This window comes from Diospyros lotus, chromosome 11 (genome assembly GCF_014633365.1).
Source record: "Diospyros lotus cultivar Yz01 chromosome 11, ASM1463336v1, whole genome shotgun sequence".
Lineage (NCBI taxonomy): Eukaryota > Viridiplantae > Streptophyta > Magnoliopsida > Ericales > Ebenaceae > Diospyros > Diospyros lotus.
Window position 1 is genome coordinate 9460655 of NC_068348.1, and position 24870 is coordinate 9485524.

General features: G+C 37.5%; 1 protein-coding gene across 1 annotated transcript; it reads right to left on the reverse strand.

Annotated features, from left to right (window-relative positions):
• Window positions 1–164: 164 nt before the first annotated feature.
• LOC127813429 (mitochondrial import inner membrane translocase subunit Tim13) lies at window positions 165–24443 on the reverse strand. Its single transcript, XM_052354390.1, has 2 exons — window positions 24234–24443; window positions 165–518 (listed from the first exon to the last, which is right to left on the reverse strand). Exons 1-2 carry the CDS (start codon window positions 24345–24347, stop codon window positions 369–371), a joined length of 264 nt encoding a protein of 87 aa, XP_052210350.1. The 5' UTR covers window positions 24348–24443; the 3' UTR covers window positions 165–368.
• Window positions 24444–24870: the final 427 nt, after the last annotated feature.

The following is a 24870-nucleotide window of genomic DNA, read 5'->3' on the forward strand; positions in this document are numbered from 1 at the left end:
TTGTGGGCCCAAAAAATAGCAAGCCAGCTAGCACTCGCATGATTCAAACTTGAATCAGCTCCTTATTCTCTCTTACCTTGGCGCCAACCAAGCTAACCCTGGAGGTGCAAAACTTGAATTCAACCCAGTAAAATATTTTTCGAAAAAAAAAAAAGGAAAGACAATTCAAGGTAAAGCCGGGTATATGAATCCAAAAAATCTAAAAAAGCTTATCAGCTGCCTAACAGGTTCAAAACTAGTATTCAAAAGAAACACACTATGAAGAATATGAATGAGAGAAATGGGGAGTTAGTCAAGAGTCCCATTCTCCTTTTTACTGAAAATTACACAGTTCCAGTAATCTGTGCTGTGTTCTTCATGAATTAATCTTAGTGTGGGGAACTAAAAATAGCTCTGCTGATAATACCAGTGGCCTCAATGTAGCGATCAACGCACCGCGATATGCAGCTGCTCTCACTCCCGCTGAGGCTACTTCCTGGTTTTGTAATGCACTTCTCGAAGCACTTTCCTCTTACGGTCTGCCATTTCAAAAACATCAGTGGTATTAGCATAAAGCAAAATTGGTATTCATCTAATTTGTTTGAATAACAAATTAGAATCAGATAGGTGAACTATATCTAGTGGTCAGCCAACAATTATAAATGGAGTTAATCAAGAAAATGATTCAGGAAAGCCTCAAGTTCATGCATCTAGTGGCTGTCAGGAATCGGCTTCTAGCATGTTACTTCTCAATAGGAGACCCAACATGTTACCTATGTGTTCCTAGAGAACAATTCCATATTCGAAATAAGAAAGAAAAGCAATAGAACATATTAAATCTGAACAGTTACACTAGGTGAAGCACCCACTCAAGTATTCATGCCTTAACCGGTTAACTCTACTCTACAGAGACTCCTTCAATTATTCAAACATGTGACCAAGTCAAAATGGACCACTCTTACCACCCGCAATGAAGCCCACCATCATTAATATACATCAAACATCTTGACCCTTTACAAAATACTTGGAATGGGCATCAAGACAATTGTAAATGTAAACAAGTCATTTCTTTAAAGAACCTGATTTCAAAACCTCAAGCAGCCAAACAATTAATTTCTATGTTCTATATAAGCTTCACAATAATGCTCCTTACTAAAACATAAGAAATTTTTCTTCATATCAAAGAAAAATGCTCAAATTAAAAACAGAATAAAATGCTGAGTGGTTGCATTTAGTCTAACTCCACAATACCACACACACCCCAAAAAATGTTCAAACAATCTGACACAACTAAAAGCATCATTGTAAATTACCTGGAGAAGCACAGAAGGAGAAGAGAAAAGAAAAGAAAAAAAATAACAGATGAAAAGAAAAATATTAAGGGAGAAGAAGAAAGCAATCAGCATAACCCATTTCTAATTATAGCTTCTACTTATCCAGGCAAAGTTACACCCCTACAAGAAATCCACAAAAATGAAATGCTACCAAAAATAAATTGAGATTATAACTTCCTAATCCAATTTTCCATCCTAAGAAGGACAAATTCCATAACTTCTACAAATTTTCCTCAACTACGGAAAGCTAGCCTCCGGAAAGTAGTACTGCTACAGAAGTGCAATATCCAAACAATATATTCATCCAAGAAGCATTTATGTTGGGACAATATCTGCAACCGACAAGAAAATGCTGCTAACCTGGAAAGAACCAAAGTCCTGTGTGGCTACAGAACACTTGAAAGATGAGAAAAATATTGCTGGAGATGAAGCACCAGCAAAAAATAAATAAATAAATAAAAAGAAATTAGGATGCTCAAAAATGCCATTACAAGAAAACATATCCCTAATGGTTGGATACAGGATTAATATTCATGTTCTAAGCCAAATCAAACACGTGCATCGGTCTAAGTTTTAGAAGATCATGAAAAGATCCAACGGGCCCAAGCATGAGATTTCTTGAAGCAATGTTCATGGTACCATTCAAAACGTGCACAACCCATGACACAATCACTTCCATTGAAATCCGGGATTCACATCAGCTGCAAATTTATATTTCTTAGGAGTAAATTCCATTGACTACCCCTAAGGTTTGACTGAATTGCAGAAAGTCAAGGGAGTTCATTGTTATTTTCAAAACCTTAAGAGGTACTGTGGCTACCTCCTGCTTTTTATCTAAATCTCAGGGGTACCGAGCATATATTTTCCTAATTTTTATTAATAATGGAATTTTCATCTTAATATTAGCATGTAGACCACAAATATATTTAGCAAAAGATTTCCTAGAGTGATACATTCAAATATCAATGAGAAAGCAATAAGGTTAACAGGATGCCTAATAAGAAAGAAAAACCATGAACCACCTCAAAGCAACTTCTTCTACTTAACTGGTAGACTGAACTATTATAAGCAAATTCCACAATTGACAAAATTAAATCAAAAGCAAATCACCCAAACTATGATACCTCAAGTAGCCCACCAATTCGAGAATGAGAGAATGAAGGAAACTTCAAATGAGTCCCAGATAATTTTCAAGCTATTTTACAAAAACAAATGAAAATTTTAACATCCCTATAAATCAAGACACGATTGGAAGTAGGCCAGCCATGTAAGCAAACAACCTCAACCTCTCGAAAAAGTTAGCCACATGCGAAGCATCAATTGTTGAAATCCACAACTAATATGGGTTCATGTCCTCATGTATTTAGGCAAATCAAAAGACAAAATCCAAGCTCAGGTGTGCAGAAACGAATGCTTCACATTTTAATCTTCTAATGCGTGCAACAAGTTGAGACAAGTCTAGCAACATTTCATTTCAGCAACGATCAGCCAACCCTTAACCAGCGCTATGGTCCTATTTCTATCAAAATGTCGCAGGTCCTCCAGCATACAATCCCTAAACTGAAATATCCAAAACAATAACCATCTTGAAGCACAAAATAATATTAATATAATCTTGGCAGCTGCCATGCTTCAACATCTTGAGGGCTAAAATCAAGGCAAGAAACATAAAAGTGTATGTATAGGATAGCTTTCAATACCTACACATTGATGAATGCAAAAGTGTATTCTCGGAGCAATTCAATCCACTCAACATGCGTTCCAATTCAACTTTCTTTAGAAATGAAGGTACCATAATACTTGGTGATCAAAGTATGACATATCCTCTTACAATTACAAATAATACCTCCAATGATATGAACCTTGTACCACAACCTAGATCCTTATCATAAGACTCGTTAAATGTATGCAATCCTAAAATTCCTTTAAAGCTAAAAGGGAAGTCTTATAAGGTGAATATAAAATTAGCTTCATTGTATGACTCAGAACGTTAGAAAATTAAATACCAACATGTGCACAATATAAGTGTAGCAGAGATGGTGTTACATATAAAAAAAAGGGCAAAATAAGAAACAAGATCATGCATATAAAGTTTGAATGGCACTATTAAATATAAGATGTGCTAGTCACGATTCAAATGGTTTAGACATGTGAAAAAAAGATTAATAAACAAGCATGTTAGGCAAGTGGATGAAATAATGAAAATTTGCAGCAAGAGATGTAGAGAAAGAACAAAGAACCCTTAAACATGGCATAAGATATAATGGTCTTACATAAAATATACCCATGAATAGAGATGGCTAGGGATCTAAAATTCATATAGTGCACTCTACCTAGTGGGATTAAGGTTTATGATTGTTTTGTTGTATCTTTCTCACTAAATTACACCACAAGATGACTTTTATTCAAGACACATCCTACACCTATTCTTAATGAATCACAAGAAATCTCAAAAGCTTCAAATAAAAATGTGGGTGTTCATAACATAAATCCTCACTCACCTTTTGTTTGATCTCCTCAACAACTCAAGATATAAATGAAGATATTATCAAAATAAGCAATCAACAAGTTTCCTATGGAACGGCAGCATGAAAGGGGAGGACTTGGTTCATGATCGTAGACTAGCTTTTAATCAAAATAAATATAACGACAAACTATCAATAATTTTGCCATGAAAGGGTGTGAAAAGGCATGATTCATGACACTCATGAAAGTACTTGGGCCTTTGAACTACCAAATTGCATAAACAATCACTCGTATAGTTCCTCTTAAGTCTTGAAGGTTAATGTTTCACTATCATCAAGTCTAATTCAAATTTGATGATATCCACCATGCAAATCAATGTTGGGGGACCATTTTTAACTAAACATTTAATCTAACGCAAGTGTAGGAAATCTATATTTAATTGTGATTTTATTAATAACATACTTGCCATTGTGTAAATTTCAAGAGCCATTTTTCTTGGGAGTTGAAAGGCAACACATTGACTAAAGCTATATCTAATAAAACTTTCCTTTAACAAGTCTTTCACTTGTCTAATTAATTCATTTCTAGTAGTATGGAAGATTTGGAAATCAAGATCATAGGATAAAATCTATTCCGCTCAATATACCCCCATGTGGTAATTCATTGAGTATCTTATCTAGGATAATAGGATTACATCTTGAAACTCATCCAACTGCTTGTTAACTACTAACTAGTGTTCTAAAATGCGCTAAGCGCTAGTCGAGCGCCAGACTGGGGCCTACCGCTTGGGATGCCTAGGCGAACTGTTTTTTTTTTTTTTAAAAAAAAAATTATGTAATTTCATGTTATTTTTAGATAAATCAAAGTTAAAAGACAAATGAAACTTATATATATATATATAAACATATCAGATAGACTGGTTGGCAGAGAAATTAAATAGACTAGTTGGTAGAGAAATTTATATATATATAAACAATAAACAATATATATATAAACGGTACTAACGCGTCGTTTTGTGTTTTGGCCGACTAGGCACTGCCTAGACACCGCTTGGGCCGCCTAGGCCCCGCCCGCCTGGGCGGCCGCCTAAACCCGATTAATCAGGCTCAGCGCCTAGGATGTCGACTTGCATGTATTCGTGGCGGTAAGGGTCCGCCTAACGCCTAGGCCGCGTTTTAGAACGCTGCTACTAACTCGAGCATTATTAGGAGTTAACGCTTAGCTACAAAAGTTAACATTAATTCAAACTCTTTTTGTTTGCTTTCAAATTGACCCTTTGTTGGGACACGAAGATTTTGTGATAAGTTCCTTCTAACAAAACTTCACACGATAGTCTTGCTATTAAATTACACATAGGTATTCTCTATTTCATGGTTGGGCACAATTTTATTATAAAGCCAATAGCACAAACCAATAGATGGGCAACTTCTATGGGAAGCATATTAAACTAAATGCTCTAAAAATAATCACCAACTTGGAGTGGAAGTAGGAACCTTTTCTATGATGGGTAAAGAAGTCTAGTCTACCCAAGCAACTCAAAATGGTATAAGGTACAGCTCAAGGTGAACCCCTACATACTTTACATACATTTGTTAGGTACAGCTCAAGGTGAACCCCTACATACTTTACATACATTTTAACAAATGTATGAAAAGCTGGTGCATTTTCACTCATTATCCCCCCCCCCCCCCCCCCCCCCCCCCAGGGCTAGGTGTAGATAAAAACCATCTCTTGACATGCAAGTGTCTTACCTCCAGCATTACTAGAATCCTCTACTTTGTTAAGTACACAAGGTCCTCTTAAGGGTCAACAACCTGATGAATTCCATTAACTCTAAATCCCCCAATTACTGGGCAATTATCAAAGGTACAATTTGGACACATCAAAGCAATTCCTTCTCTAGGGGAATAACACAAAAGTCAATTTCCTTCATGCATAATCTCACAGATACATGAAGAAACACTATATTACAACTAAGAAAAAACAAAATCCCTTCCATTCATCACCACAGCTGGATTGGGCTTAAAATCCACCATTTTGCTTGCTTAAAACTAGAGAAACAACCATAAATATCCTCCAGGTTCCCCAACCTTCCCTTGGACATCATGTCCATACTTGAGTCCCAAACTCAGCCTAGGTTAATTTCCATCCACCAAAGAGGTTTCATCACCCAATAAAACTATAGCCATGCTTCATGCTCGAAAATAAAAACATGAACATTGTTGAAGAACATGATAACAGATAATATTTTCATTTCCGTTACTTATTTAGCTTGTAGTTTCTGTTCAGTTTGGTGTTTCTGTTATTTTATGTTTGCTGTTAAGTCTTGGAGCTCTTGTTATAAGCTGAGTATAAATACCAGCTAGCTTATGCTTTTCTATTCATTCAATAGAAGATCGAGGCATTATTTTTCTATTCTTCTTCTCTGCTCTCTAGTCTTCATTCATTGGACTCAGGCCATGGAAGAAGAGTTCTCTGCTCTTCAACGCAATAACACTTGGGACTTGGTACCTGTCTCTCCAGATATGAACTTAATTGGCTGTAAAGGGGTGTTTCGGACTAAGTACAAGGCTGATGGTTCTGTTCTAAAACACAAGGCATGGTTGGTTGCTAAAGGATTTCTTCAAACACCTGGGATGGATTACACGGAGACATTCAGTCAGGTTGTTAAAGCTCCCACTATTAGAGTTTTGTTCTCTTTGGCAGTTCACTTTGGCTGGGATATTAGCAAGTGGATATAAATAATGCTTTTTTGAATGGAGAACTTATGGAGGATGTTTATATGATTCAACCAGCTGGTTTTGTTTATTCTCATTTTCCTTCCTATATTTGCAAATTGAAGAAATCTTTGTATGGACTGAAACAAGCACCTAAAGCTTGGTATATTAAATTGAAATTAGCATTGCAAGGTTGGGGGTTTTCCAGAGCTGTTTCTGATGCATCGTTTTTCATTAAACGCACTGATACAACAGTATTATTTCTTTTAGTGTATGTTGATGACATACTAGTCATGGGATCTAATCCTATTGCTCTAAAGGAATGTATTCAGGATTTAGATGATCATTTTGCTCTAAAAACCTTAAGTTCGGTCAGTTATTTCTTAGGTTTTGAAGCACACAGAACTGCTGATGCCATGTACCTTACACAGTTAAAATATATTTTAGATCCCTTGAAGAAGGCTTCTATGCAAGATTGTAAGCCATGTGATACACCTTTGGTGTCTGGTTTTTCATTTACTGATAAGGGAGAGCAGTTTTCTGATCCTACTCTATATCGGATCCTGATTGGTTTTCTCCAATATTTGACTCATACCAGGCCTGATATTTCCTTTGTGGTGAATAGACTGAGTCAGTTCTTGTCTTCTCCTAAAATGGAGCATTGGTTAGCTTGCAAACGTCTACTTCGCTATCTTAAGGGTACAATCAGTTTGGGGTTAGTTTTTCGACCTATGGTACATGGACTTTCTTTGATTGTATTCACCGATACTAACCATGCTGGATGTCAGATTACACGCAGATCAACCAGTGGTGTATGTGTGTTCCTTGGTTCCAACTTGATAGCCTGGAGTTCTAGGAAACAATCGGTTGTGGCTCGGTCTGTTGGTGAAGCAGAATACCAAGCACTGGCTCAAGGAGTTACTGAAGTTTTATGGTTGCAATCCTTGTTCTCCAAGTTGGGATATCCTCTATCTCATACTCCTATTTTTTGGTGTGATAATATGACAGCCAAAAGCATAGCAGAAAATCCTGTTTTCCATTCCCGCACTAAGCATATAGAAATAGATGTGCATTTTGTGCGTGAGAAGGTTGAAAAATGTGTGATTGAGATCAGATATGTGCCTACTCTATAGCAGGTTGCTGATATTTTTACTAAGTGTCTGCCTCGTGATCGTTTGCAATTTCTATGTAACAAGATTGGTTTGCAGTTCTCTCCTATAAAGTCACAGTTTGTTGGAGACTCTGTTGTCATAAAGAAACAAAGGAATCTCGAGTCTGAAGGGAGGTCTAAACTGAGGGGAAATGTTGAAGAACATGATAACAGATAGTATTTGCATTTCTGTTACTTATTTAGCTTGTAGTTTCTGTTCAGTTTGGTGTTTCTGTTATTTCATGTTTGCTGTTAAGTCTTGGCGCTCTTGTTATAAGCTGAGTATAAATAAATACCAGCTAGCTTATGTTTTGTTATTCATTCAATAGAAGATCGAGGCATTATTTTTCTATTCTTCTTCTCTGCTCTCAAGTCTTCATTCATTACAAACATAGGGCATGCTTCACTCAACAACATAAATTCAAGCATAATTCATGCATTTTCTTCTAGCTAAACATATGCCTACAATGAACAAACCTTACTTTAATGCTTCAAACCTTGATCAAGTGAAGAAAAACACTTCAATCCTTAAGGTCTAGCCACTTCTTCTCTCCCTCTCCTACGGTTCATCCACCTTGGTTTAAGAGAACAAAAATGTTCTCCAAGTTCTTCTCTCACCTATATAGAGATCTCAAGACTAATTACCATTTATCCATTCCAATTTTAATTAAAGGGCTAGTATTTTCCAAGGGTAATTTAGTCATTTCCAAAGGTATTTTCTCATGTATATATTATGTTATACATAAATTGCACATTTCTTATTCCTTGAATTGCAAGTTTCTTCTGGACAGTTGATCTTTTGATTCAATAGCCTATAAATTTCCCTATTTTTCTCATTTTTTAATTCTTGTAACAATTCATACAGAGTAGAGAACGAATTTGCACATTCTCCAACATGTTGGCCCCCCTCCAAAGGCCATTTTTGTCATTTCATTCACAAAAATGAATCCTACAATTACACATGCCATTAAAATTTGTGGTTGACAATTAAAAGTTGCCAGATTCAATCTCAACCATCCTCGTGCTCTAATCATGCGGTTCTCATTAAAAGAATATCACATCACATATAACAAAAGTCATGTGCCCTGCCCATTCATTTAGTTAGATGTCTCTATCAAGCATCACGCCAATTATTTAGTCAGGTGACCCTCAGGCACGCTTTTGACAACTATTTTGTGACATAAAGTGGAGCTCAAGGCTCAAATGAGGTGCTCAGGCTCAAGATACGTACCTCCCCCTAAGTAGCATGGCACACACCTTTCGACCCTACGCTATAACTTTTTTGTTCCTAATGTTTGATGGGCTTGTTAAATCTAACTATTAATAAGGAAAAAAAATAAAAAAGAAATTTGAAAAAACAATAAAAACACCCCATTAGCTATCTATTAAATGTGTGCCTCAACATCCAGAAGTCTCATGCCTAGGCTCCAAGCACTCTTCCACCTTAGTGTGCCTTGAACTTTGACAACTATATTTGAATATTCTAAGGGTAAGATACAATTTGGCAATTTTTCTCTCTCCGCCTAGAGAGAAAAAGTTGGCGATTTCTTTATTTTTTTTTGGCAAGTAAGAATTCATAAAACAAAAACCAACACCAGAACGACTACAAACCAAGGCCGAGGCAAACCCCAAACCACCAAAAAACCATGGGCGAAAACACATCAACTATCACCCTCTGGACTAAGAAATAAAAATAAAATAAAAAATGTGAAGAATATATACACTGGTCAGAAGGTAATCGAAGCCAACAACCCATCTCAAGACGACTAATTTGCTATAATGATCACTAGCAAAATAAAAGTTGATCAAGTGGCAAGCCCGAGTTAGAGGGGCTTTAACGAAGCATAAGTACACGAAAAACTAGCACCAAGCATGAGACTCCAAGATCTCAGCAACCAGCCTCTAGAAACAAACAAACAGCAACTCAATGGAGAGGAAAATTCTGGTCTCTCAGAAGTCGCCAGACATGACGAAGAGCATGACTCCGATGAGACAACCTAAATCGGACAGTCGTCAAACGAGCCCACATAGCGCACTGAATCTGATGAGCTAACGGTGAAATAGATCTCTCCTGATCTCGGAAGCACTTATTGTTGCGCTCCCTCTAGATGAAATACACCAATGTATGAAGAACCAACCTGTTCGCCACCTTCCATGGATTCTTGCCACTCCATCTCGCAGTTTCCCAAAGCACACCAGTATGCCATTGACGCCAAGGCCAGCTGAATTTCTTTTATCTGCAAAAGAAAGTCAAAACCTCTTGGGAATAGAGACAGTAAAAAAACAGGTGACCATATCTCTTTGCATCCGCCTTGCAAAGAAAGCATCTATTTGGAAAAGACAAGAACAAGTTAATACGGTCAAGAGTAAATAATCGCTCTTGAATCGGTAACCACAAAATGAAAGAATGAGCGGGAATATCCACCGACGACCAAACAAGCTTATACCAAGGAACCCGGGGACACTGAACCTGGAGATCCTGGAATGTAGCCCTTATCAAGAAAGTCCCGTTCGAGGCCGAGAGCCAATAAGGCTCATCCGACGCTCAAAGCGGGGAAGACTAGGAAGATGATTCTGGATAAGATCGGAAGCCAAACAAAGGAATGTGTCCAACCAATTCCAAGAGTTATTCTCAATAATACCAGAGACCTTGGCCAAGATTGGGATGCCTAATTGCCAAGGCAATTGGCAAGTAAAACGATCGATAAGCACACCCAAATGGTGCCATTGATCATGCCAAATGAACGTGCTACGACCGTCCCCAATCTGGATCGCACAACTCTCCTAAGAGAAAATAGCTTCCTCTAGTACCACGAGCAACCATAAGGCACTATAAGGAGCCAGAAACACGCCCCCTCAATTCAATAGGTATGCACCCACTTCACCCAGACCGACTCCCCATCACCTAGAAGCAAACACCAAATTAACTTGGGGGCAAGGGCTTGATTCTAGCAAATATCCCGCCATGCTATTTTTGCTTTATGAGAATTAGCTTCATCACCACTCCATAAGAAATTACGAATTAATTGCTCAATCTGCTGGATCACGCGCTTTGGCAAGATAAACACAAGCAATCCCCATCATTGATAAGGTGAAGAAAAGGATTTTCTCTTGGTGGACTGGGCTTCTCTCTTTTGGGAGCACCTACAGTTAGCGCATTCTGTTCTTTCCACCATTTATGTGTTTTGGGCCCCCGATCGTAGCACGTTCCTTTGGTATGATCAATAGCACCCTTTGGGTGTGCTTATTGATCATTTTACTCGCCAATTGTCTCAGTAATTAGGCATCCCAATCTTGGCCAAGGTCTCCTATATTATTGAGAATAGCTCTTGGAATTGGATGGACGCATCCCCTTGTCTAGCTTCCGATCTTATCTAGAATCATCTTCCTAGTCTTCCCTGCTTTGAGCGTCGGGATGAGCCATATTGGTTCCTGGCCTCGAATGAGACTTTCTCGGTAAGGGCTGCGTTCTAGGATCTACAGGTTCAGTGTTCCCGGGTTCCTTGGTATAAGCTTGTTTGGTCGTAGGTGGATATCCTTGCTCATTCTTTCATTTTGTGGTTAGCAATTTGGGAGCGATTATCTACTCTTGACCGTATTAACCTGTTCTTGTCTTTTCTAAATAGATTTTTTCTTTGTAGGGTGGATGCGGAGAGACAGTCACCTCTTTTTTTAGTGTCCCTATTCCCAAGAGGTTCTAACCTTTTTCTGCAAATCAAAGAAATTCAACTGGCCTTGGCGTCGATGGGATGGAGTGGTAAGAACCCGTGGCAGGTGGCGAACAAACTGGTTCTTCATGCATTGGTGTATTTCATATGGAGGGAGCGCAACAATAGATGCTTCCAAGATCAGAAGAGATCAGCTTCGCAATTAGATCATCAGACTCAGTGCACTATGTGGGCTTGTTTTACGACTGTCTGATTCAAGTCGTCCCTTCAGAGTCATGCTCTTCGTCATGTTTGGCGACTTCCGAGGAACCAGAACTTTCCTCCCCATTGAGCTGCCGTTTGTTTGTTTCTGGAGACTGGTTGCTGTGATCCCGAAGTCTCATGCTTGGTGCTAATTCCTCGTGTGCTTATGCTTCGTTAACCTCTAACTCGGGCTCACCATTTGATCAGCTTTTATTCTGCTAGTGATCATTATAACAGATTAGTCGTCTCGAGATGGGTTGTTGGCTTTGATTACCTTCTAACCAGTGTATATATTCTTTACATTTTTTATTTTATTTTTATTTCTTAGTCCAGAGGGTGATCATTGATGTGTTTTCACCCATGCTTTTTTGGTGGTACGAGGTTTGCCTCGACCTTGGTTTGTAGCCGTTCTGACATTAGTTTTTGTTTTATGAATTTCTTACTTACCAAAAAAAAAAAAACTTTAACTATGGGTCTCATCACCTTTAACAAATAAAATTTCTTGTTTTGTGTGATATGCAATATATTGTATTTTCCCAACTATGGCATTATAACACGTATCTAGCTATTTGGTACTACATCTTTCACAAAAAAAAAAAACTCGTAGTTCTCGGGCTGACCTATCCACTAGAAGACAACCATTGGGCAACATCGCCTAACTCACTCGTCATGTTAAAATGATAGTCGAATTTGCACTTAGGCCTTCTACTTCTATAAATTTGCACTACCAATACATGAAAAACACTGTTGTTTCTTAGCCTAATGTCATCTTTTTCAAATTGGGAACTATTGATTTGTGTGGTTTCTTAATCTAAACTAATATGAACTAAACTATGCAAGATCTAAACCTAACAGCTATAGTAAACAGATTTATCAAACTCAAAGTAATATGTAAAACAATATGTAATAGTGGAGATTGCTATATATACACACACATATTTATATTTATATTTATATTCATGGCTTCCTCAGGGAACAGCTCTATTTGCAAGTTGAATGAAAGCACTCCTCAACATGAAGACCTCTATTGTCACAACAGCCACTGACAGTCTACTCTCTCTATGACCATCTCTATGCATATACATTTTTGATCCGACTGGTTTGTGTTAAATAAGTGAGAGTCTCCATTGACAGTTTTTGAGGGTTTAGTTAACTGTAAGGGAACAAAATATATAATATAAAATTTCATTATTTTTCAAAACAAGGACAAAATGCATGAAAAGAAATGGGTGCTTCTACTTCTTTCTTAATAAAAGTTCTCATCTACATATAGAGAGAGATAAATTACTACAGAAAATTATATGGTAATTATTTTTTTAGTTAATTATATAAACGACTTGATACAAAAGATGGAGAAAGGGATATATATAAATTAGCTAAAGCAAGAGAAAGAAAAACAAGAGATTTAAATCAAGTGAAATGCATAAAAGATGAAAATCAAAATGTATTAGTGAATGAGGGAGCAATTAAGGAGAGATGGAATGAGTATTTCACAAAATTATTTAATGATGATGGCGACACAAGAGTTAGGTTGGGACATCTTAGTAACTCCGAAGGGAACGTGAGCTATACATTTTATCGACGCATAAGTCCAAATGAAATAAGGCAAGCATTAAAAAAGATGAAAAATCATAAGGCAGTGGGATCAGATAATATACCAATAGAAGCATGGAAATGCATGGGAGAAGAGGGTATCTCCTGGCTAACGAAATTATTTAACGCGATTCTTAAATCAAAAAAGATACCAGATGAGTGGAGGAAGAGTACTTTGGTCCCTATATATAAGAACAAAGGAGATGTTCAAAACTGTGAAAATTACAGAGGAATTAAGTTAATGAGCCATACCATGAAACTCTTGGAGAGAATAATAGAGCAGAGGCTCAGAAAAGAAACAGAGATCTCAGAAAATCAGTTTGGTTTCATGCCCGGTAGGTCAACAATGGAAGCTATATACCTACTGAAGCGCCTAATGGAAAGGTATCGGGATCATCAGAAGGACCTACATATGGTGTTTATAGATCTAGAAAAGGCCTATAATAGGGTCCCTAGAGAAGTATTATGGAGGATTTTAGAGAAGAAATGAGTCCGAATAGCCTATATACAAGCCCTTAAGGACATGTATCATGGTGCAGAAACAAGGGTCAGAACATGCGGAGGGGATACCGAACCGTTTAAAATTACAATAGGATTGCATCAAGGTTCTACACTAAGTCCATACTTATTTGCTTTAGTAATGGATGAACTCACTAAAGATATTCAGACAGATGTGCCATGGTGTATGCTATTTGCAGACGACATAGTGTTGGTGAATGAAACAAAAGAAGAAGTGAACACTAAATTTGAGTTATGGAGAAACAATTTAGAATCTAAGGGATTTAAATTAAACAAAAAGAAAACGGAATATATGGAATGTAAATTTAGTAAGAATGCAAGAGTGGAGGATGTTATAATAAAATTGGAAGACCAAATCTTACAAAGAAAATACCATTTTCGATATTTGGGATCAGTGATTCAAAAAGATGAAGAAATTCACGAGGATGTCACACATAGAATTAAGGCAAGTTGGCTAAAATGGAGAAATGCATCGGGGGTGTTATGTGATGATAAAATCCCATTAAAATTGAAAGGAAAATTCTATAGGACAGCTATAAGACCAGTTTTGTTGTACGGCTCAGAATGTTGAGCAATCAAATACCAACATGAGCAAAAAACGAGTGTAGCGGAGATGAGGATGTTAAGATGGATGTGCGGCCATACAAGAAAAGATAAAATTAGAAATAAAGTTATTCGTAATAAGATAAGAGTACTGCCAATAGAGGAGAAGATGAGAGAGACTAGACTAAGATGGTTTGGTCATGTGAGAAGGAGACCAAGAGACGCTCTTGTGAGGAGAGTTGATGAAATGGAACAATTAATCAAAAAAAGAGGTAGAGGCAGACCTAAGAAGACTTTGAGGGAGACATTAAAGTTTGATATGAAGTGTATGGATCTCAATGAAGATATGACAAAAGATAGAAATACATGGAAGTCTAGAATTCATGTAGCTGACCCCACATAGTGGAATAAAGGCTGGATATGTTGTTGTTGTTGTTGTTGTATTATAGTCCTTATACCCATTGTGTTCATGACTTTCACTTATTCATAATGGTGTAATTCCGTGGGGTACTCTTGTTTGAGGGCAGTGTTTGGCTCATATTTGGGTCGGGGCCATATGGTTGGACATTTCAGGGCGTTGTGGTAGTGGCTTTTCTACTGCTCTTTAATTTTTTAATAAAAGTTCTACTATTTATTATAAAATAAATGTAATATAAGAATAAAAAAAATAATAGTAGTATTTTTTATCAATATTTTAAAAATCAAACTGAAGAAAGAGAAAGGGTTAAGAGTTAATGGTCAAACTGAACTCAATCAAAATGTATTTTTATTAAAAAAAATACAAGTTCATAGTTAAAACTATACACAAAAAGTAAAATTCATTACAAAAACTTAAATTTAAAATTTAATCTACTTAATAACCTATAAATTTAAAATTTAACAATTACACACCTGCAATTCAATGTGTTCAACAATTTAAATGAATGACAATTCACTGAGTTGAAGGAACTTCTCCCTCATCCCAATGCAGAACCCATTAATTTTCTTCAAAAAGTAGACCTATTTTACCTCTTTCCAAGTATGGATTATCCTACATCTCCCTTCATCATTGTTTCCTTGGGGTTTAAAGCATTTAAAAGTTGACATTTGGTTTAGAATCAAATTCATATATGCACATGCATCGATGTTTCCTCAAAAATAATTTCTGGGCTTCAAATAAATTAATGATTTTTTTCTGTTCTTTTTGATAAATTTCACATTCCAAGGGCAGTAATTGTAATTTTCTTTTCCTTTCTATTATAGATATTTGTCCTTAGCTTTAGAGGTGGTTATGTTTACTGGTTGTACTGCACATGGGTGCATGTTTGAGGCTGTGAGGCTATAAATAAAGCCACAGCTAGAGGATGGGAATTCATGTTGAGAAATGAAATTGAATCTTTTCTATTATCTCTCTCTCACTTTCTGTTACCTTTCTCTCTCTGTCTCTCAAACATTCTCCCTCTTCCTTGCTGTTTCCCTCCCTTCCATCTGAGTTCACCCTCTCTCTTAATCTTCTCAATTCCCTTTCTAAACCCTAGCCCAACCCTAGGGTGTGACAATAAATTAAGGCTGTTTAAGTTGATGAATATATCTACACACAAAAGTTGGATTTGATTATGTCTCTACAACCAGAAGCCAGGGCAGCCATGAATATAGATGTGCATGTATATATATGCCTAGGCAGCCATTGTGGAGATAGAGAAGTCCTACGTGTTGAGGCCAACTTTCATTCAACTTGCAAATAACACTGTTTCCTTAGGAAGCCAAGCAGCCATGAATATAAATGTGTATACGCATATATCTAAACCTCAAATTTGTAAAAGCTGACATTTGGCTAAGAAGCAACAGCGTTTTCATATAATTACAGTGCAAATTTGTAAAAATAATAGGCTTAAGTGCAAATTCAGTTATCATTTTAACACAGCAAATGAGTTGGGTGACATGGCCCAATGGTTTCCTTCTGGTGCACAGGTGGCCAGTGAACCAGGTCTACCTAGGTTTTTTCATCTTTCACTCAAGTTGTCAGTTTAATGAATTGATCACACCATTTGGACCTGCATCAATACTGAGAGTCTGAGAATACCTTATCTGACCCTAACATCTCAAGCCCAATCCAGTGCCCTTGTCCCAGCTATGTGGGGGACCCACCTAATTCTACATGGGCCACTATCTTTATAGATCCCACCTAGCCCGTGGGACCCATTTGGGTTCCACAATAAATATATATCATGTAAACTAAGAATTGAAATCCCATACTCGTAAAACAAATAATACACCTTATTGAGATCAAGATGAGAGAAATTTGGAAATTAATAATACATCAAATTTGGAAATGACAAATAATACACCATACTCGTAAACTAATAGATCAAGATGTGCCTATTGAGAGGGTACTGGAGAAAAATGAGGAATTATTCGATGAATTTACAGAGAAAGCAAAGGCTATTGCAGTAGCTCGGGTGCCTAGTCCAATGTTTGATCGTGAGCAATATGACAATCTTGCTGTCATTTCAGCTGGAGCAGACTAGTTTCTGGTGTTGGTCCTAATAGCGAAAGAGCAAGAGATCAGGAACGTAAAAGAAAAAAGGAAAAGGCCTAGAAGGAGAAAGAAAGAGAAGAATAAAACCGATAGAGAAAACTAGGATTGGATGAATAACAATGGCTCAATGATAATAAGTTTATTGGGGACAAAAAACATTTCAAGGGGGGGAAATTTGTCACATTCCAAGGGTATTATTTGTAAGTTTCGTTTTCTGTAATTTTTTTTTTTAAATTTCTATTTCTGTTAGAGTTATTTGTCTTGTAACTAGAGGTTGTTAGAATATTTTTTCCTTTTTGTCTTGTAGCTTAGGCAGTTACAATGCCTTGTCTTGTAGCTACAGTTGTGAGCTTATATATTAAGCCAAAGCCTACGATGGAGGAGGAATGGAATTAATTGTCACGACCCTTGGGGTATTATAGGGGCAAAACTGTAATTAGTTACTATTGTTGGTTAGGAAATGTTGTTAGTTCTGTTGTAGTGCACATGAGTGTTATTCCTAGACTCTACTTCCAATTGAACAACCTATAAATAAGCCCTAGAATGTAGAGAAATATATGTTGGAACGATATAGTGAATTGATATTTCCCTCCTTACTTTCTCTCTCTCGTTCTCCCTTGTTTTCCCTCATTTCTCTTGATTTCTACTCTGTCTCTCCCTCCAATTCTTTTTCGTTTCTCTCCCGAATTCTCCCGATTTCTGTTCTAAATTCTCTCTAATTCTTCTCTGTGATTTCCACTTTTTCTTGCTACTGTTCTCTCTCTCTCTCTCTCTCTCTCTCGCGATTATCTTCTCCCTTATCTCATATGTTGTTTCTCTCCCTCTCATCTGATTTCTTCCCCAAATTTCTCTCTTAATTTCCAAATCCCCTTTCACACCCTAGTTCAACCCTAAAGATGTCACAAAAGTTTGTGCTTGATGAGCATTGTTTAGCTTGAAGAAAATGCAAGGTTTATGTTTGATGGTGTCACAACTCATGGGTAGCGAGAAGGGCATTATTGTAATAAGGTTGTAGTAGTTAGTAGGAGGTATTTTGTGAGTTGTTAGGAGCACATGGGTGCTATTTTCCAGATTTCAGTTACTATTGAATAGCTTATAAATAGGCCCTAAAATGTAGAGAAATGTATGTTGATGAATGAAGTGATTCATATCTCCCTAATTCTCTCTCTCTTGTTTCCTCTCTAATCTCTCCCTCTAACTCTCTCTTTGAATTCTCTCTCCCTCCTTTAATTCTATCATCCTGTTTCGCTCCCAAATTTCAATCACAACCCTAGGTAACCCTAGGTATGTGACAAATGGTATCAGAGCCAATCATTCCTCGGCTGTGATTATGGAGACTTTAATAGCTGAATTCAGATTCGATTCTTGAAAGGCGATGATCAGGAAGTTCTTGGCAGTTAGTTAAGGCGATTCAGGCATTTAATTCCGACGAGCCAGGCGATTTCCGTTGCTTCAGGCACGTACAATTTGGCTTGGAATTGAATCGGAATTGAGAGGCGAAGTCGTGCGAAGCAGACATCGGCTCGGTATTGAAGGCGACATTGGCCAAGATAGTTCCAACAGTGATCGGACTTATATGTTGAAGGCAATGCTCCTCAGCAAGGATACCTAGGCATCTGATCCTAATCCTAGTCGCAATCTGGAATCGGCGTTAAACTCAAGTGTCCTTGATCGCGTCCCAGATCTGGTCATTGCAGGTGACCAGGGCAAGAAGGAAGGCACGACTGAAGTAGACTAAGGCATCAGAGAGAAGCAGATTGGAGCGATCGGAGGCTACAGCGATCGCGATCGAGTCCAAGCAATCTTGAATCTGCTGTGAATCAGACACAGAACAGGAGGATCGGATCAGCATTGCAGCCATAGGCTATTGCTCTCAGTGACGAAGTCAAATCAGGTAAGGAGGAGTTACGCAGCGGAAGTGGCTTCAAAAGCAAGACGGTGGACGGTGATTGGGTGGCGATAATGACTCCAAGAAGATTGAAGCAAAGTTAGTGGTTCTCCAAGCCTTGGACAGTGATTGGGTGAGAGAAGAAGGCACCGAATCCAACGAGAAGGAAGTCAACTCGAAGGTAGAAGAGATGAACCAAAATTGAGCGGGCTAGGCACTCCAACCCAGCGACTACGGCAAGGCAGAATTGAACACGGATTGGAAGGCGTAGTTGAGCCAAGCAAGTTCGGATTTGAAAAGCGAAGCCGAGCAAAGCAACTTCGGCCCGGGAGTGAAGACAACGCAGGCCGAAAGAATTCCAACGGGATATCGAGCGAAATTAGGAGGCAAATCAAGAGCAACAAATTCCGGGAATTCCGGAGACAATGGCCGATCCAAGAATTCAGTGAAATCCTAAGCAGCGGTCGGTGAATAGGTGAGACAAAGGTGATCCTTGAATCACTTTGATTCCGACAAACTCACTACATGTGGTTGAGGCGAGAAGGCAGGCGTGGTCAGGAGCGGAAATTCAGGTCTAGGTCACTACATGTGACCAAGTCGTGAAAGAAGGTGCGATCAGAAAACGGTACAGGGGTGAATTTCGGCGATTTGGAGGAATTACAGCGAGCGGAATGATACTTCTCTGTTATTAATTTCTAGCGGTGATTTTCGTTTGAGATCTAAAGGCGATTTCGAAGTACTGCAATGGAACCGATCATTCCTCAGCTATGAGCCAGGTAGCTCCAAAAGCAATATTAGTAGTGATCAATTGCAGTCATGGCGAAGCAGCAGTTGCAGTCGAGGCGAAGCAGTGACCAAGGTAGAATAGGTTACTGAATTTAGGTTCCAACGAATTTAGATTGGCTGAACTTGAAGCTGCTAAGGTTGCGGATTTGGAAGCGATCGATTATCAATAGGTCTTGGTGATTTATCGAAGCAATTTCAGTGACTAAATTCTGGTGGGTTTGGAGTACCGAAATAAGTTTCCGGAGTGGTCTTTGGAAGCTGATTAAGAGGCTGTTGCAGGGTGTAATTTCAAGGAATTGGAATTGAGGAGATGGCTAAAAGACTAATTGCTGCAACAAAGGAAATTAAGGACCTCCGTAGGCAACTGGATGATTCTTTGATCTTGCATTCATATAAATTTCAGACTGCTAATCGGACTTTGTTGACTTCAATTCCAAGTGCTGATTTGCCCACTCTTGCTCCATTGGCTATTCCGATGTTTGACAGGGATAAGCCAAAATGGTGGATTCGGCAATGTGAACGGGTGTTCTACCAACACCGAGTGGCTGAAAAGGAGAAGGTAAAAATGGCTGCAACTAATCTAAGTGGAATTCCATACATTTGGTTCCAGAATTGGAGCTGGGGAAGGGTGGAATTGAGCTGGCCGCAATTTGTAATTAACTTGAGTAACTGGTTTGGAGAAAGGACCAAAACCTATATGATCAATGGAGCTTCTAAGGCTGTTAATTTGGAGATGCAAGAAGCTAATGAGGAAGAAAAAGAAACAGTAGAAGGGATCGAAGAATTGGGGGATGGCAGTCCAACAATTGGCAGCATCTCAAGCACTCTCACTGGTACTGAAAATCCAGCCGCTAAAATCCTCAATATGACACCGTTGGAGGAGGTAACTGTTGAGGATAAAGCTGAGATGTTAGCTAACAGTCCGGGAGCCAAAGATCTTGGAATGGAAATGCCCACAACAGCCTTAGATTGTGGAGATTTTAAATCTATTTCCCTAGAAAGAATAGGAATGGAAGGAGTGGGTGAATTACCTACTCTGAATCAGGTAACTCCAACTGGGAAATCAGTCAATTGGAGGGAAATTTGAGCCTTCATCGAAATGGATAACCAATGGAGGGCAGTTCAAGAATGGTTAGAGGTTAAGGGAGGATGCTTGCATGAAATTGATTACACTAAAACCTTCCAGCAGTATGTTTCTGATTTAGAGCAATGGAGGATGCAGAAGGATAAAGTGAAACAAGATGAAAGAAAGAAAAGGAAGGGATTCTTTGTTGAAGGAACCGAGACCCTTGTTGTTTTGCTTACTCATGTTTCCATTGGTGTGGCAGCAAGACATACTACTGTTGCTGCTGAGGAGACGGAAAAAAGAAAGCGAAAGAGAAGGGAAAAACAAGATAAAAAGAAGGAAAAGCGAAGAAGAAACCAATGGGTGAGGACGAGAATTGGATGAAGAAACAATGACTTGGTTGTAATAAGTTTCTTGGGGACAAGAAACCTTTCAAGGGGAGGGGAATGTCACAACTCATGGGTAGCGAGAAGGGCATTATTGTAATAAAGTTGTAATAGTTAGTAAGAGGTATTTTGTGAGTTGTTAAGAGCACATGGGTGCTATTTTCTAGATTTCAGTTACTATTGAATAGCTTATAAATAGGCCCTAAAATGCAGAGAAATGTATGTTGATGAATGAAGTGATTCATATCTCCCTAATTCTCTCTCTCTTGTTTCCTCTCTAATCTCTCCCTCTAACTCTCTCTTTGAATTCTCTCTCCCTCCTTTAATTCTATCATCCTGTTTCGCTCCCAAATTCCAATCACAACCCTAGGTAACCCTAGGTATGTGACAGATGGTATCTCATCAAAAGGCTTACAGAGCTTTAAAACCAAATGTAACTATTAAAAAAGCAATCATTGAAAAAAACCAAATAAGAATAAGGGATGCAAATTGAACAAATGATGAAAAATGTTATCTCATCAGAAGGCGTATGAAGCTTAAGCGCAAAGCAAAGCGCATCCTTAAGCGAAGTGCAGCGCACATAAATGAAATAAAGAGCACAAACTTTTATAAGCATAAAAAATATAAACTATTAAAAAAGCAATCATTAAAAAAAACAAATAAGAATGAGGGATGCAAATTTAACAAATGATGAGATACCTTTTTTATTTATAATTTATGCACGTTTCCAAGTTCATACAATCATAAAAAAATTATCCCTAATTTACACATCTATACCCAATCAATCAACCATTAATTTACAAAAATGCCCAAAAAATAAATCCCTAATTAATAATCAATCAACAATCCATAATATTTAGCAATCAAAAATCAATCATCAATCCCTAATTTACAACAATCAAGAATATATTAGCAATCCTAATGTACACCAAATTACATGTTTCTATCAATATTATTTGCTTGGTAAATACAGTTAGATTCTTCTTTTTTGTTTAAATGTATATATGATCTTATTTTATCATATTAGCACTTTTTGGGTAAGGTTTTCATTCAAGCATCCACATCACTACAAAAATTTAAACAAATCCAACCCTTCATATTATCTGATAAAGAAAAAACACCAAGTGTCTTTTTGAAGTGTGCCTTTTCGTGATTCAAAGCTCAGGTAAAAGTGCACTCAAGCATGTTTTAATCACACTCAACTACAGTCAATGGGCTTCACACCTATAAAGCCCTAAGCATACTACTTTTCACTTAAAGTGCACACAATTGACCTTACCTAGAGACCACAATGCAAAAACTCATGCAATAGATTAACCTTTTTTTTTTTTTTTTGGCAAGCATGCATATACATGGTTTATGTGATGGTTATGGATGTCAAGTATGTGAACATCATTTTCTTCATGTTTGGTAAAAACCACACTAAGTGTGGGCTCCTCCAAGTACAGTTAAATATACTAGGTTCCAAAGAGTTCAAGGGTCAAAGATAAGGAGATGGCCTAAACTTGTGATCCCAAGTGGTTTCTTCATGTGAAAATGAAGGTTTTTTGTAACTCATGATGGTTGGATATGGTGTACATTTCATGAGGATTTTGTGCCACGCATATAGTATTTTCATGTTTTCTTGCATATATGTGAAGAGATGTGTGAAAGAAAATATGTACATCTGATACCCATGATGGCCCAACCTGTTATAGGCATGTAATGGACTGTTTTTCTGTATTTTGGTATTGGTGGTGACAGCTATTTGTAATTTTTGAGACAAATAAAAAGTGACTGGTAGTCTGGTAAGCAGTTTTGTAGTGAAAAATGCCATTTAGCTATATTATTGTGAATTAACTCCCTGGACAGAATGTACAGAACTTCTTGAAGGTGCAAAACAGTGAGTTTTATTGAGGCCACAAATGATCCCAATAGATAAATGGTTAGCTAAAACCAAAAGGCCACATTACAAAATATTTGTCAAGACTATTCAGAATTCACAAAATAAAAAATTAGTTGCCTACAATATTGTTCTGCACACTCTTAACATAACTTTTAATTATCTTATATTTCCTAAAGTTATGTACCCAAACCAAGGCAGTTAGAGAAAATGGAAAATGGATCCCATAGCAACCCAATGTAGCTTAGCTAAAGTACTAAATCTCTTTGCTACATCTTCCATTAACTTAGATAAAGAACTTGGTTCGCAAAGCATAAATACTTGCACTATCCTTAGATAAAGAACTTGGTTCACAAAGCATGAATACTGTACTATAAACTGAGCTGGAGAAAATATAACTAATTGCTTGTATGACCAATGAAATTGAAATATTATCCAACAAAATTCAAGAAGTAACTGATGATGTCTTACTCCAACTACAAACTTTCCTCCTTGTGACCATCTAAGCCCCCAAAAATGTAGCTTCATAAATTCCTCAATAATCATATGCAATGATAAACTGGGACCAGAAAAGTAAAATAAAACAATTGAAACGTGGAGATAAAAAAGCAGAAAATTGCAGGTCCTCACATCACATATCTTAACATGGCAAATCTTTCGACAACTATAAGGGGAAGATTTAGTAACTTAAGTTTTGGCATAATGTTGAATTATACAAAAGAAATTGTTTTAAAGGGAAAAGGTAATAAAAACCACATGAGAAGAATGTTCATAACTTGATTTTCAAAATTCTAGAGAAATAAGGAGCAGAATACACACACACACACACAACATACATATTAATCAAAGACGATAAACTATTCAAGATACCATAAATCTAATTAGAAAAAGAAAACATAACTCTCAATTTCTTGTTCATGAACATGCCAATTATTGGGGTAAGCAAATTTCTCTCACTAGGCTCATATTCTGGATTCAACATTTGGCACATTACCAGTTAACCTCTACTTGGGCATACTTACGAAGCCAGCATGTAGGTGAAATGAAATGGCTGTTTGACAATGGGAATCTGGAGCCAACATTGACAATGGGACAATGGATGCTACATAGGCAAGGCAATACTTTAATTACGTCATCTTTCCCCTCAACTTCTGTTAGTACCCCGAGTATAAAACGGAGCATGATGACTATCCCAGCCATTATAAGATTAAGAGGTACATACCAATTACCACAAAATCAAGTGAAAGACATCCCAAGTGTGCACGTCTTCACATGTATATGGGTTTGTTCTAAGACAGTAGTCGGCCCATTTTGCAAGAAAACAAGAAATCAAGCACTCTCATGAGGGAAATCAACTAATGTAAAGATCAAAAAAGAGCAAGTAGACGTACAAGAAGGAAAAACAATGATACAATGACAGTTTGAAAACCAAGTACGACACACAGATTTTTTATACGGAGTCGATCCGAAAAGAAGCCACGCAAAAACAGAATACCTCAAGGAACTCCTCGGCATAAGCTTGGGCGAGCTGAGTTTTGAGCTGGTTCATAAATTCATCGGTCGACATCTGCGGCGATGATCCACTCGATGGTGAAGAAAACGAATCCATCTCTCTCTGTGTGTGCGATGACAGAGAGCAATCAAAAAGGAAACAAAAACCCTAGTTGGACGACTCGGGTAACAGAGAAAAGCAAAAACCCTAACCACTTAAATTACAATTTCCTCCTTTGCCTGGTAGCTTAAAAACTTTTTTTTTTTTTTTCTGATGATTAATCTGTATAATACCTTGTTAGTACATAGCAAGGAAAGATGATAGATCGCCCCCAAAATAATATTAAATTTTTAGTTTTATTTTAATTTTATAACAAATTTTTAATTACTTTAATATGAGAAAAAGGCTTTTTCAATTTTCAATTTGTTAGAACGATAAGTCAACCCGACTCGATACCCGACCTATTCAGGTCAAGGTATAAAAAGGTATGTGGTAGCAAGTCAAATTCTTACTAAACCTTAACAAGTGCTAACCGCCTTTACTTTTTTTCTCTCGCTTGCATCTCCATCTCCTATTCTTTTTTGACTAACAATTGTAGGCCATCAACTCACCTTCTATTATAGGGGTGAGTAAGAATTCG

Excerpts from the sequence above, each read along its gene's own strand:
- LOC127813429 (XM_052354390.1), bottom strand. The coding sequence starts at position 24,347 with ATGGATTCGTTTTCTTCACCATCGAGTGGATCATCGCCGCAGATGTCG. Across the intron at positions 519-24,233 it reads ATGCCGAGGAGTTCCTTGAG|ACCGTAAGAGGAAAGTGCTT; the intron begins GTATTCTGTTTT and ends TTGAAATGGCAG.